A 14,814-nucleotide genomic window follows, 5' to 3' on the forward strand; every position below is an offset into this window, starting at 1 on the left:
GTGCACACACACATTGTGTATGCACACTTATATCCCAGTGCGTGTGTGCGTGCGTGTGCTAGGCTAGAATGCAAGCAGCGATTCTCCGAGATTTGCACGAAGGACATCCGTCACACACAGGACAGAGAGGTTTTAACAAGAAGAGCAACAGCCTGAGGCCGGCCTCCCTGCTGAGCCAAGTGTGGAGCCGCGGAAGGCGCTAGAGACTTAGGAAGGAGAACAGTTGGCAGAAACCTGACTAAAACCAAGTGAAGAGACTGGTTAGCACAAACAAATACCCTTTAAAAAGAAAAAAAGCCGGGAAGATGGAAAACCAAGGAGAAGCCATCACTGGGTCCGGTCATTGGGAAGACAGCAGTGACCCAGCAGTGGACGCTTACGGAGGAGGCAGGGCTGGGCTGTCTGAGGTGAGGGAGTAGAACCGGACAAACAGACTTCTCTCTCCCACACTTCGGCCTTGATGGGAGGACAGGGCAAGCAGCGTCCACGGTAAGGCAGGATCGACAATCAAAACCCAGGCTTTCTTTGGTCCCCCGGGAGGTGGGAAAACTCAAGGGTGAGGATGGGAGGCCCTGGTCCCCCAGGACAGTCCCGGGGCTCCCATCCTGGAGCCCGAAGCACCCACCGCAGCCAACAAAGGGCGCTGAGACCCCCGGCCCACCTCGCCCTGCAACGTGGTAACAGAATCTCCCGCAGGGACTCCGTGACCTAGGTTCTGGGGCGAGCCACGGGTCACAGATGAGGAAGCCAGGGCAGAGAGGCCAAGTCACTCGTCCAGAGTCACTCAGCTAGGGAAGGCCCAGGGTCAAGCTTCCCCCAGGGCAGTCTGGCCGCAGCTGCATGCTCCTGCAGATGTGCAGCGAGGGAGACCAAGAACAGAGACCTTGACCTGCGTCACGCCTCCCGGGGCCTGCTGCCACCGGCTTTGAACCCTGGGACATCCACATCCAAGTAGTGGGCCAGGGTGGAGGGTGTAGGAGCAAGTGAACAATGTGTGGAAAGTGTGAACGTGCACGCAAATGTGAAGCCTCTCCCTCTTATTATTACAAGGCTCTTGAACTGTCTGAAAAACTGCTCATCCTCTCCACTCCCCTACCGCACCTGCCAAGGTATTAGAAACTGATCAAACATCAGTTGGAAGAGTTTCTAAACCCAAATGATTTCCGTGGGTTCATTTTGCCCAAAATGCAAAATTCCCTTATGGCGTGAGGCCACATGAGACATTCTACAAATTCTCTGAGAATGAGCTGTGACAACTTGTCATTATCGCAGATTGGGGGGCAGTGTGGGGGGGTGCCTGGAGCCGCTCACAACAACTAACAGTTGTACCACGTACCGCAGGTCTGCCCGTCCCTCCTTCTGTTCTTTCCCTGTGCGGTATGTCGCTCATCCTACTCTGTCCAGGGCGCATGTTCCTCTCACCTCTGACAGCCTGTTTGCAAGGACCTTGCTTGGTGTAATCCTTAAGACCCGGCGTGGAGCCTCTGCCGACAGAGAAGGTCACAGCTTTGGTGAAGAAGCCCAGAGAGCACACGTACTGGGGGAGCCTGGGTGGCTCCGCCGTTAAGCATCTGCCTTCAGCTCAGGTCATGATCCCAGGGTCCTGGGATCGAGCCCCACATCGGGCTCCCTGCTTGGTGAGAAGCCTGCTTCCTCCTCTCCCACTTCCTTTGCTTGTGTTCCCTCTCTTGTTGTCTCTCTCTGTCAAATAAATAAATAAAATCTTAAAAAAAAAAAAAAAGAACACACGTATTGGGAGGGGACGTGAGAAAATCAGCAGAGCAGCCGGGTATTCCGACTACAACTTGGCGAAGGTTGGGAAAGCACGCACATGCTTCCCAGGGCTCTCATCGGGCAGGTTGTGGAAACCAGGTCTCCAGGTGGATGCTTCACCTTTAACCAGGACGGTGTGGTTCATATATAATGAGCCTGGAATTACATGCAAAGTTGCCATTCTTTATACTTTTCTGTCTAAATTGTCTCAAGGTTTTACTTTACCCTAGATAACCCTGTGCCAAAGATAAAATGAAAACAATTAGGCAGCAGCGGGTTGGGGTGGGGTACCTGACGTGTAACAGGCGTGTGGTCAGTCACAGGGACATTTACTGTGCCAAATAATCTGGGAGAACATCTGGAACACAATCTCCGTTTACAAATGAGGAACCAGGGACCTGGGGCCAAATTCCATCCTTATTCTCTCTTTGACAAAGGGGTATGCAATTTGCATGTATGTCTTAATTTAAGAAAAGTGAAAGCCCAAAAATCCCCAGTTGCAGAGCTGTGTGTATGATGGTCACTTAGGCTAGATGGATTCATGAGAAATAAGGGGTGACTCAGAATCTCTTTCTATATCTATCAGCCCTTCTCATGCACACACTTGACTCGCCAGTTTTGCAAAGCAAGGCACTCCACTAATTCTGTTCATCCCCAACACCACTCTCCTACAAATAATCAAATGGTTGGGCGGTGTTAATCTCTCTAAAACCTGAGAGGGTAATTCTTTGAGCTGCTTGTTATGCAGAAATCAGCTGAAAACCATTCAGAACAATAGTGGTTCTCCCTCTGTGCCATTGCTAGACCCAAACAGACTAACTGACCCCTTCTCCCGCCTCTGCCTTGTCTCTCCTACAAATCCCCCACAAAAGGCCCCTACAAATGCCCCACAAAACACCCCACCACCAGATTCCTCTCCTTCTACGGCTGATGGAGGCTCTGAGGACACCTGCCACCCCAGCTCCCTCTTCTGGTTTTAGTATTGATCAGTCTAAATGCCAGTGAGACAGCAGCCAGGACTCATTTGGTTCATGTTCTGTTCTTTCTTTTCTTTTTTAAAGTACAAACAACATTTCTTTCAATATAAATATACAATTACATGAAAAAATAAAAAAGCACAACAATTGTGATCACTGTCCAGCAGGAACATGTTTTGTTGCTAATAGAGTCAAAGATGATATTCTCCATAAGAATGTATCACTTTAGCCTATTTCTACAACACTTTAAAACACAGGACCTTCCTTGTCCTACAATCAAATCCTTTTTGAGATGATTTAAATATGCCAGTGATGAGTGTCTAACATATCCAGGAATCAAGGCTATCGAAGTGAGCTGGAATTTGACTTCAAGAATATAACCGCCAATATACAGAAACGATATAAATTACTTCATCAGACTGTGAAAATACATCAGATTTTATCCATAAATCTCCAGCAGGTAATAAATTACTTACAAAACAAACCAAGACAAAACAACTCAGGTGTGTTTCTCCTGATTCAAGTGTCAAGTGCACTACTGCCACAGTCCTGGGTCCGGAGGACCCCCTGAGCCCCCCTACCGCAGCCGGGGAGGGAGGCTGCGCGTCACTTGGCGTGAGCGGACCGAAGAGTTCCGAGGATTCTGTCCCAGTGCGTGAAGTACGGGGCAAAGTTGCAGTTAAACTGCGAGTGGTGCAGGTCGTGGTGTGTGACGCCGCCGTACCACCCGAAAGGCACCAGTCTGTGCGTGGACCAGGGGAAGTCGTAGCCGGAGTGGTCCTCCACCGACAGCCAGATGTTGAGCACGTGGAAGACCAGGACGGTGAGCGGGTGGCACTGGAGCAGCGTGACGTTCAGCATGTCGAAGAAGCCCAAGGAAAACAGCTCCCAGGCGCTCATGTACTGCGTGGCCAGCGCGAAGGAGGCCGAGTTCTGGTGGTGCATCTTGTGGAAGTTGCGGTACAGCCAGGGCACCTTGTGATGCAGCACGTGCCACACGAAGAACTCGGCATCGAAGAGCAGCAGGCAGCACACGACGTGGCGCACCAGAGGCAGCAGCTCGGGGGCTTCGCGGGGCCAGGGCGCCGGGCCGCGGGCCCAGTGCAGCAGGGTTAAGGGGAGCACGAACACCGCGTGCTGGTACAGGGTCTGCCCCAGGCACGGCAGCACCTGCCGCGCCGACGGCGAGAAGTCCGGGTGGATCTTGTAGCGCCGCAGCGAGGGCACCCAAGGGCACAGGACGTCCAGCACCACGAAGGGCAGGCAGAAGCCCACGTACGTGGTGATGGAAAAGAGGACCGCGAACAAGGGCGACTGCGTGAGCGAGTCCCAGGCCCGCAGCTGGTCCCAGAGCGGCTGCAGGAACAGCTGGCCGGGGCTGCAGAGGATGTGGACCTCAGAGGTGTTGCGGCCGCTCATGGTGAGGCTGTGCCGCAGCGGCTCCGGTCCCGCCGACTTTTCTTAGCGCCGCGGCCCCGCCCCGAGTGATGTCAGCCGCCTTCTCCCTCTCGGTTTCCCGAGGGGGCCGAGCTGGCAGAAATAAACAACCGCACGGAGTCGCGCTCAGTGGCCAAAATGTACATCAACAGCTGCACTGTAGCGGCTTTTCTATGCGCAACAGGCAATGTTACTTATTAACTTTGTATATGCACGCAGATTTGTGGCCCGAATTTTTTTCAACTGCAGTACCGTGTACACTCTATACGGTGCGCAAATCTTCAGTGTAGTTTCTGCAAATTTTGACAACTTAATTCCTCTGTCATCATCACGCCCCAAACAAAATAGAGAATATTTCCGCCACCACCGTAAAGAGGTCCTTTTGCAATCAGCGCGCAATCGCTTGTATTTTTAAATGTGCTTTCATAAACAGGCAACCATCACTGCATTTAAAAAAAAAACTTTTTAAAGCGACGTACCTTCTGTATTTCAGATCTTTTCTGTCTGCACACCTCCTATCGATCTAACGAGCTGCGGGCTGCACACCGACCTTTCCTCAGGGGAACCGCGGAGCGCCAGGGCGCGCACCGCGGCGATCTGCGCAGGAGGTCGGGAGCGGACGGCTGGCAGGACCTGAATCTCTCCGGTGCCAGCGTCTCGGAGCGGAGCTCTCCCCGCCGGCTCGCCGCGAGCTCCCGATCCCCGTGCGCGCGGACTCCCCCGGCCGGGTGCGCACACGGGGCGGCCGCTGGCTTCTTTCTCCGCCGCTCGCGCGGGGCCCAGACCAGCGACCCCGACGGGGAGGCACGGCGACAGGGCAGGGACCGCGGCCGTGAGGCTTCAACTTAAGGGGGGGGGGGCGAAGCGCTGGGTTTTAACATGCAGAGCCTGCCCAGACCTGGCTACAAAGCCGCCACGTCTCAGTTTGGGATGGAAGCAGTGAAAGCAGCAAGCCGCCCGCTCTGTCCCTCCACGGAGCACTGCTGCGTGCCTGCAGCCTCGCGGGACGCTCTGCCCCGAGCGGAGGACGTCGCGCCCACACTGCGCTCCTCTGGGCGGGCTTCCCGGGCCGGGCTGCCGCCGGTCCTCAACCCGCGTGCCCACGACCGCCCCCGGCGTCCAGAGCCGGACTGCCGGGCCCGCCCGCCTCCACGGCTCTCAGGGGACGGATCCGGAGGACGCCGGGACTGGGCGAGCCGGGATCGCGTAGAGAACCACCTCCGCCTCTCATCCGGGTCACAGGCGACCCAAGAATCCGCTAGAGGGTAGGGGTCCAGCACCTCACTCCCCGAGGCTCTGCATTTTCTTGTCTGCCTCCCACCCACCCCCACCCGCCAGAGGAAAATAAGAGTAGCCATCGCACGAGGTTATTTCAAGCCTTAAAATGGAAAAAACCAACAACAATAATAATACTATAATGCCAGCCAGGCATTAGCTAAGTGTTTCACTTGAAGCGACTTCATCCAGGGCTGGGAACCCCAAGCTGCCCAGAAGCAGGATCGCTGTTAGTGCTGTGGCCTTACAGAAGCAAAAGCGGGGTGCTTGGCACACAGCCAACGTGCAACGGAAGACGCATATGATTCTCAATTTGTGCTCCACGTTTTACCTAAAGAACCAAGGAAGTTAACAATTAAAATCAGAATCTCATGAAGAGAAATAAAAGATGTACAGTCACATATTAGGAGGAAAAAACAAAGATGACAGAAATAGAGACCAGTATATGGACCTAGAAATATAACAATATTAAAAAGTATTACATACACACCTATGTCATAAGCCAGTTCATAAAATATAATGGTTATTAATATTTAATAATGTATCAGATTTATACACACACCCTGTAACAAACCAGTTCATAATTCCTAGGCAGGTGTTGGGTGGCTCCAACGTTCATATTTAGCTATTACCTTCCAGAAGCAAGGAAGAGCCCATACCTTTCCCAGCCTGAAATTACATCGGAGCTGGGATCGCCGGCGTGGATTCACCCAGCGTCTAGATGGCTTGTGTCCCTGAACTACCATTGATGGGATACACATACCCCCTAGAAGCCCGTTCTCTGGGGCCTCTAGCCTCTGGCTCTACTGCAGCTTTGTCTTGTTTTCTTTAAAACTTCATGTGTTCAGAGTATTATGATATTCTGCTTGTGTATTGATGAGACAAAGGTTCAGAGACAGCTCTGAGCTTCTTGACAGGCAATGCAAAAATGGAAAGAGGGTGGATTTTCTAATTGCTTGGATATCTAGATGGTAGCAGAGCTGGGTACAGTGCAGGCCCCTGGCCTCCCTTGCTGGTGAGTTTCTAGCACGTAGACAACCTGTTGGTTCTAGGCTCCTCTTCAGTCTTCCCCTCCTCCAAGGCTCTTTCCAATTCACCGTTAGGGCAACCCAGGAACTTCCTCTTTTCCCATTCCTGGAAGACAAGGCTTGCCCTTGAACTTTGCATGGCTCAAGCATGATGTTGGAGAGAAGACGAAGGGCTTGGCCTCCTTCGCTCTTGGACTCCTCAGTGCTCCAAAGGGACTGTCAGAGCTCACTTTCTCAGAATGAATTCTGCTCAGGGGTAAATTATCACTCAGATTTGCCCTCAAGAGAAATTAAGTCAACCTTCAAATTTCCATTCAGCACACGCTGTCCTTTCTTGTGGTCTCACCTATCATGCTTGGGTGCTTTGGATACTCTTGTGGATTTTTTGAGTGGGTGGCATTGGCAGACTTGCTTAATTTGGACTTAGCTATTCGGTTACTGTCAGGACTGCCCCCTTCAAGCCCCCAGCCCCAACCAACCCATTCTTTGTCTTCTTCGGTTCTTCCATCCTCTATCACTAAGCCTGTTAGAATACTCTCTATGGGCCGGTTGCATAAAGCCCTGTGCAGGAAGGTCCAGAAGCTTCAGCTGCCCCCTGCTTGGCCCAGGCTCTCCCCTCTTGCTTACAGCACTTTGAAGAACAGCCACCGGCTTCCCTGCCTTTCCAGCCCATCAGCTTCCGAGGATGGAAATTTGTGTCCCATATTCAAATGCAACCATCTCAGGGAAAGTAGTCAGTTAAAATCTCATCGTTGTCCACTCCATGTCATAGGGAGGCTGCCGAAAAAGTAAGCATCACTTGATGGACTCAAAATCGAACCCTATTTAGTCTTGACTAAAGTGGTATCATTTCCTGAATTGGCAAATGTGCACCTTTAAGCATTTCATGTACAGAATGTATATTTCACAGCTTGCTAGGGGAATGGTTCTTTTTAGGGTACAGATACTATCTTTCAGGATTTCCCCCCCACAGTGCCAAGCATTATACCTTGCACGTAGTGAGTGTTCAAAAGATATTTGCAGACTCGATGCTTGTTTTTAAAGATACTAGTTCTAAATCGAAGCCAAAAAGTAGAATTTTTTTTTTCCTAGAGCACTGGTTGATGGTGGTTTAGCTACTTACCCACTGGGATGGTTTTGCATAGAAGGGCGTATTTACTGAGCTCTGGTGGTATTAGGACTTCGGCCATACTATTTCTTGGGCTTCTCCAGTTGACTTCCTGTGTACCATTTTTATCTTGGCATGGTCTTCCTATCAAGGCTGGAGGACAGGATTCTTTTCTTCTCTAGGTGGCCCAGAGATCAAACCCACTGTCAGGAGTGCAGCTATCAAGGCTGTGCGAATTTAACACATCTCAAAGGCTTTGGATACTGCCCCCACCTCCACAGACAGAATATGTAGTTGGATTACCAAGGACATCCTCTCTTTTTCTATGTGACCTTTATGGTTTTTTTCTTTCCAAAATTAGGCAAGATGTTCTTCGATCTATCTAACTGAAACAGATGCTGCCTGCTATCAGAGATGAGAAATGTTATAATGCCTTACGGCTGTAGCACATACGACTCAGAGAGGATGGAGTAATCTCAAACATTAAAATGTGATCTCTTGGGGCGCCTGGGTGGTTCCGTCGGTTGGGCATCTGCCTTCAGCTCAGGTCATGATCTCGGGGTCCTGGGATCGAGTCCTGCATCGGGCTCCCTGCCCAGGGGGAGCCTGCTTCTCCCTCTGCCTGCTTCTCCCTCTGCCTGTGCTCGTGTACTCTCTTTGTCAAATAAATAAATGAAATTTTTTTTTTAAATGTAATCCCTTGTTGTAAAAATGAAGGCTTCTGGTCAGAAACGTCAGGACTAGCTAGGATTGAATGGAAAGTTACAGCCAAAGTGAAAGCAGAACCTTTTGTCAGTTTCAAGGTAGATACGGCTCCAGGAGGACTTCGGTGTTGGAATGAGGCACTGAGGTTTCCCTTACAGGGAAGTTTCCAAAAGATTCAGAAAACACTACTTACTCACACCAAAACAGAAGATGCTGATGAAGGATGTGGGAGATGTTATCTCCCCCCTCCCAAGAGAGGCCTCTGGAGACCCTCTTTCACACCGATGCATATGCATGTTTGGTATCAAACACTTTCTCTCTGCTTTTTATCCATGCAACTAAGTGTGTGCTTCTACTGAGATTGGCAGAATATTCACCAACCCCTTTAAAATATTTAAACCATATAAAAATCATCTCCACTAAAAGGGCATCCCATTGCCTGTAAAGCAGAGAAAATACCTCACTTACAACAGGAGTTGCTGCAAAAATCAGGCCTTGTGAGAAGGTTTTAAAAATCAGAAGGCACAATGTAAAATGCAAAGTATTTTTTAGTACCACTAGAACAAGTTGGCAGAAAGAGTCTTACTAGCTTAGTTTGGAATTGAACTTGAAATATGCACCTAGCACGGTGTGATACTCAATAAATACTCTTGAATGAATTACTGACAAACTTTTTAAAAATCAGAGGGGCACCTGGGTGGCTCAGTTGGTTAAGCGTCTGCGTTCGGCTCAGGTCATGATCTCAGGGTCCTGGGATGGAGCCTTGTATCAGGCTCCCTGTCAGCGAGGCGTCTGCTTCTCCCACTCCCTGTGCTCTTCCCCATGTGCCTGCTCTCTCCTGCCCTTGCTCTCTCTCAAATAAACAAATAAAATCTTTTTCTTTTCATAAGGATTTTATTTATTTATTTGACAGAGAGAGCACAAGCAGGGGGAGAAGCAGGCAGAGGGAGAGGGAGAAGCAGTCTCCCCTTGGAGCAGGGAGCCAGATGCAGGGCTCGATCCCAGGATCCCAGGATCATGACCTGAGCTGAAGGCAGACGCTTCACCGTCCCAAATAAATAAAATCTTAAAAAAATAGTAATAGAATAAATAAAAATCAGAATAATTATTGTCCTCTAATGTTCCCTTTCAGGGGGGTCACATTTTGAAAATATCTCCCCATATTAAAAACTAAATGGCAAAAGTTAAAAATACAGTATATTCTGAATGTTTACATTTAACACATTAACACCTCAAATACTCACAAACATAAAATAATCTTCATTATTTGTAGATCGTATCAATAGTCTCAATTTTGGTCCTTCGTAAGTGTGAGGTCTAGCTTAAAGCCTCCCCCACTGAGTTTAACATGTCTGAGGTTCTGACCACTCTTTTTACCCACTAGGCAAATTTTTATCCTCATGTCCCATTTGGGGCACAGCTATTCTTTGAGGACATTTTTCAGATATTATGAATTAGGCCAGAATTGGTCATAATCCTAGAGAGAAATGACCAGAGACATGGTTCATCTCACCAGTCCTCAAGTGACCAACTGGCTCTCCAATCAACAAAATCCTCTGCCTTTCTCAGAGGAAGGGACCTGAGAAAGCCTCCTTTCGGAAAGAAAGGGTTTGGCAGCAAAGCCAAGAGTGCCCTCTGATGGCGAAGGAAAGAAATGACTTTGTTCTCAACTGTAACTTCATTGGGTGGCTTGGCCCCGGGTGACTACGGCCCCTTAAGAGTTCCAAGTTGGCAGAGTGCTAATTCGTCTTCCTGCCCTAGAGATCTGTGGATCTCTATGCGCTGCTCAAAGGGCTATATATCAAACCAAGTTGAAAAGAAGAGTATTGCACTCAGGAGAAGATAAAACAAGACTGTTTTCTCAGACATAAAACAGGGGCACCTGGAGGGCTAGGTTGGTTAAGGGTCTGCCTTCAGCTCAAGTCCCGGGGTCCTGGGATGGAGCCCTGTGTCTGGCTCCCTGCTCAGCGGGGAGCCGGCTTCTCTTTCTCTCTCTCCCTCTGCCCTTCTATCCCCCCTGCTCGTGCTCTCTCTTGCACACGCTCTCAAATAAATACAATCTTAAAAAAAAACAATAAAACAATGATGAAACATTAATGCAGCCAGGGTTGTAAGGCTATAAAGGATCTATGCAGCAAAGTCAGGAACAAGAGGCCTCCAACAAAGGCACACGTGCAAGGTAATAGGACTGTACCGAGAACAGCTAGGCAACATCTCCACCTCCAGACTAGCCCCACACTGAAGAAAAGTCCCCAGAGAAAAGTCTGGAGATGAGGGGAAGAGAAATGCACGCCAGGAAGAGGTGGACTCTATAGAATGGACGCCCCTCCCCCTGCCCGTCCATATCACCTTGAGTGCGATGGCTTTACTGACTCATTCTCAAGGGAGTCTGTGGCCTGACCAAAGCTAGAGACAAGTCATCCGTGGCACAGATCGCATTGGACGCCCCCCACCCAGATCTATACTTTGGGGACCTTATCTCATGAATGACTCATCTCTGTCTCCTTCGAGGAGGAAGTTAGATGGACGGTCCCTGAGCCCCCCTGCAGAGGGGTCAGTCTCTGCTCGGTCTCCACGTAGCCTCCGGAGCTCGAATGGACCCTGTGGGATAAGGCTGAGAGCCAGCGTTTCCAACTGATCCCCCAAACCCCCTTACTTTGAGAAAACTCTCTCCTCACTGTGGGACAGAATCAAAGGTTCACAGGCAATAAAAGAGAACACACATATACACACAGTCCTTCAGGTCTAGGAAGCTACTGAGTTTTATTGAAAATTCAATGAAGACTTTTTAAATGTTACATATAGTATCACACTGTCTGCATGCATTAGCCCATTCCAAGTATTGTTTATTATCGCAGCTAAAAGAGCTGTCTCTGAAAAACATCTCAATTGTCATTCTGTCCATCTGGCAGTATTGCAAGGAAACTGTGCAGCGAGAAAAGCAGGTGAATAAGGGCGTCCCGAACTGGGGATGCACATCCAAAGTATTGAAAATACGGACACGTACAAAACTAAAAAACAGAAAGAATCCCTGAGCATTTGTCTTAAAACATTCACACTCACATTTCTTTTGTGTGAAAATGATTGGGACACTCTTCCCGGGCAGCCCCTGGGCTTTGGCTTCGTACACAGGAGCACCGGGCTACAACAGCTAAGAGAATGCATTGATTTCGCAGGAAAGAGTGGTACTGTCTCCCCCCAGGACCCATCTTCTCACACATGCGGATGTACGGCCCGCCACACACTGATGAGTTCGTGAGTGTAGATGGTTGCCTGCATCAGTCTGCGAGCTGTTTAAAATATAAGGTTTTGGGTGTTTATTGTTTTTTTTTAATGAATGTCATTTATTTTCTGAAGATTCCAGCAAATTATTTGGCTTGGTCTGAGCAATTTAAACATTTACTAAATAATGACTATCACGGTTAGGTTTGATAAAATTCATTAAAGAATCCTTGCAACTGGCATGGCTGGGGTTGTCACGGGATTAGACTCTGCACTCACAGCACAAGAGCATGAGAACCTGTCACTTAGCTCCCTAGTGACCGCAAGGCCACCGGACTGAAGAGCCCTTTAAGGCAAAGAGGTAAAAACTGAGTGCACACGGAGCTTTTTCAAATCGGTGTCAGGGCATTTGCCAACAGACCCCACAGCCTAAAATTGCAGCACCTCCTCGCCATGTCCTGTGCGACGGTAAGAAGGCGATAATGTGTATTTTAAATGGCAGGGATATCCAGAATGGTCAGGACCTTTTACAAGTCAGTGGCATTTTTAAAAAGTCTTCAAGAGGCCGCACTATGTCTGAGATGCTAGCCTCGACTAGGTCATGATCGAACCAAAAAAAGTGCATTTCTAATGCTGGAGGCACTTGAACAACATCCATCAAAATTTGATCAGAGACAAAAATGCAAACAGCCTGGGAAGACAGACAGCTGCTTTAGAGAAATGAAGCACACACACGTTAACGCGGCTGATCACCCAACGTGATGGTCCCTCCGTGCCTCTCACAGATATTTCCTCATCAAATCCACTATCTCCTTATAGAGCTGCCAAGGGCCATCCAAGCCCCAGATGAAGTCCAGGTGCTCCCATTCGGGGATGCGCTTGTGGTACACCAGGTTGGTGATCTGCGGCAGCAAGACGCTGATGTCCTTGTCGTCTGCCAGCGTGTCCTGGCCCCCGCTCCAGACGGCCGTGGGCACCAGCATGTCCTTCACGTTGTACAAGGGAGGGTGCGTCTATAATAAAACCGACAGAAGGCTCTGTTGGTGTTGTGATTTGCAGAAACAGCGGAACACACCCGCGTTAGATAGTGCTGAGCGAACATGCCTGGAAGACCCGGGGTTTGATAACCATTCTCAGTGTACTTCTCAAGTCACTGCTAACAGAACAAAAAGAATCCTAACCCCGAGGGCAGAAGCCTGGCTGCCACCCAGTGTTCAGGGCCCTGGAGGGAGGGGCTCCTCTCCCCGCTGGCAGACATGAAAGCCTGGAATCCAAGGGGTTGGCTGGTGGCTCTGGAGTCATGCCTCCCACTGTCGCTTCCTCTCCACCTGGGGTACAACATGTGTCCCCGGAATTCTGTAGCCTCAGTTACCTCACCTTCCGTAACAATAACATCGCACCTATCACACGGGCAGCGTGAGAATTAAACAAGGAAAGTAGGGGCAGAGTGCCTCACACTTCAGAGCTCCTGGCTCTCAGAATATGGTCTGTTTCTCTGTATGTGGAAGGCAAGGCTCAGGCGATGGGGTCCGGCCAAGGCCCACCAGGGCCAGGGAGCAGACCAAGGCCAGCCCAACTCTGAAGTCTGTATTCCTGGTTGTGATGAAGGACATGTGACCAGGACAGCTGTTACAGAGGCAGGGAAAAGGACCAAGAGGGGAGGCCCAGGCCACGACACCAACCACAAAGCTCAGGTTGTTCCGGAAGACGGAGGGAAACCAATGCCATCTACTCAACTCTCCCCAACATGTCCCGCAGCATCCGGGCCCCCGAGCAGCCCCTTGACTCCAGCTGGCTTCCTCGGTGGGTCTTCAGAGCCCGGTTCAATTCTAAAGACTTCCGATGCCTTTACCTGGTTGTAATGGAAATAATTCTTGGCATGGCTTCCCCAGTCAAAGGCTTGAAACTTCCGGAGTTTAATAAGCTAAAAAGATAATTTAGGGGAACATGTTATCTGACACGGAAGTTTGAGAAAGCCTCATAGGTGGCTAGTTAGCTGTGTTCTCAGAAGTCCATTTTACACTGTACCCAGATTTAATCTTTATTTCCAAAGTGTAATTTAAAATAAAATGGCATTGCAGAGGTGGGGAGCACACCTGGCTGGCTCAGTGTGTCAAGTGTCCAATGCTTGACTTTGGCTCAGGTCATGATCTCAGGGTTGTGAGACTGAGCCCCGTGTCAGCCTCCGCACTCAGTGGGGAGTCTGCTCGAGATTCTCTCTCTCGCTCTCCCTTTGCACCTCTCCCCACTTTCTCTTTAAATAAATGAAAAATACAATCTTTAAATAAATAAATAATAAATGTTAAAAATGGCACTGGTATTGTAAGTCTGTTGTCTGGTGACAGGTGGTAGCCACACTTGGGGGGAGCACAGCGCAATGTGAAGACTGGTGGAATTACTATGTTGTACGCCTGAAACCCATGTAACACTGTGTGTCAACTATACTTCAATAAAATACCTAATAATTTTATTTCATTTTGATTGGCATGTAGCTACCATATCACACAATAAAGCCGCTACACACATGCTGTGAATGACCCTGGGCCAATGATTGTACTCGTCAGATAAACTTCAGGCTGACTTTTACTGAAATTTGAATCTTGAACTTTTTCAAAGAATCAACTCTCTTATTTGGGAAAGAAATACATATTACATACAATATACGGATAAAGACTTCTATATGGGGGGGCACTTGATGGGATGAGCACTGGGTGTTATATGCAACTGACGAATCACTAAACTTTACTTCTGAAACTAATAATACACTATATGCTAATTAATTGAATTTAAATATAAAGATATATGTGTTTTATACTATCATACAAAGAGTATTAAAATTCATGGAGCGCCTGGGTGGCACAGCGGTTAAGCGTCTGCCTTCGGCTCAGGGCGTGATCCCGGCGTTATGGGATCAAGCCCCACATCAGGCTCCTCTGCTGTGAGCCTGCTTCTTCCTCTCCCACTCCCCCTGCTTGTGTTCCCTCTCTCGCTGGCTGTCTCTATCTCTGTCAAATAAATAAATAAAATCTTAAAAAAAAAAAAAAATTCATAAACTCAGTGGCTGAAAAAAGACATATATGGATTAATATGTATTCATATGGATTAATATATTCGTATTAGTATGAAAAATATTGACTATATATTAACATATTTATATGGACTAATATAAATACCATATTATACTAATCTGTGAATGAATACATTGACTTACCATCCCCAGCATAGTTTCTACATATCCACTTTTAGAAACCTGGATTGTAGCCAACCCAACAGCTCTACCATGAGCCCG

At 48.8% G+C, this 14,814-nt stretch overlaps 2 protein-coding genes across 6 annotated transcripts in view; both read right to left on the reverse strand.

The window, feature by feature from the left end:
• Positions 1 to 1,799: 1,799 nt before the first annotated feature.
• Positions 1,800 to 5,300, reverse strand: CH25H (cholesterol 25-hydroxylase). The gene is made up of 2 exons (XM_002914390.4): positions 4,667 to 5,300; positions 1,800 to 4,280 (listed from the first exon to the last, which is right to left on the reverse strand). Exon 2 carries the CDS (start codon positions 4,167 to 4,169, stop codon positions 3,357 to 3,359), a length of 813 nt encoding a protein of 270 aa, XP_002914436.1. The 5' UTR covers positions 4,170 to 4,280; positions 4,667 to 5,300; the 3' UTR covers positions 1,800 to 3,356.
• A 5,741-nt stretch (positions 5,301 to 11,041) lies between these two features.
• Positions 11,042 to 14,814, reverse strand: part of LIPA (lipase A, lysosomal acid type) — a 37,424-nt gene continuing 33,651 nt past the window's right edge. For 2 of the 5 annotated variants that reach the window (XM_034662404.1, XM_034662403.1), the window contains 2 exons: positions 13,263 to 13,449; positions 11,042 to 12,538 (listed from right to left, as the gene is read on the reverse strand). In XM_034662404.1, coding sequence (XP_034518295.1) covers positions 12,339 to 12,538; positions 13,263 to 13,449 — 387 coding nt within the window. In that variant the 3' untranslated portion in view covers positions 11,042 to 12,338. Of the gene's footprint in view, positions 12,539 to 13,207; positions 13,450 to 14,814 lie in introns of all 5 variants that reach the window. The other 3 variants (XM_034662405.1, XM_034662406.1, XR_004626098.1) reach the window with 3 other exon arrangements.

The sequence above is a fragment of the Ailuropoda melanoleuca genome, chromosome 6 (genome assembly GCF_002007445.2).
Source record: "Ailuropoda melanoleuca isolate Jingjing chromosome 6, ASM200744v2, whole genome shotgun sequence".
NCBI lineage: Eukaryota > Metazoa > Chordata > Mammalia > Carnivora > Ursidae > Ailuropoda > Ailuropoda melanoleuca.

Coding starts and splice junctions, on each gene's coding strand:
- CH25H (XM_002914390.4), bottom strand. CDS start 4,169: ATGAGCGGCCGCAACACCTCTGAGGTCCACATCCTCTGCAGCCCCGGC.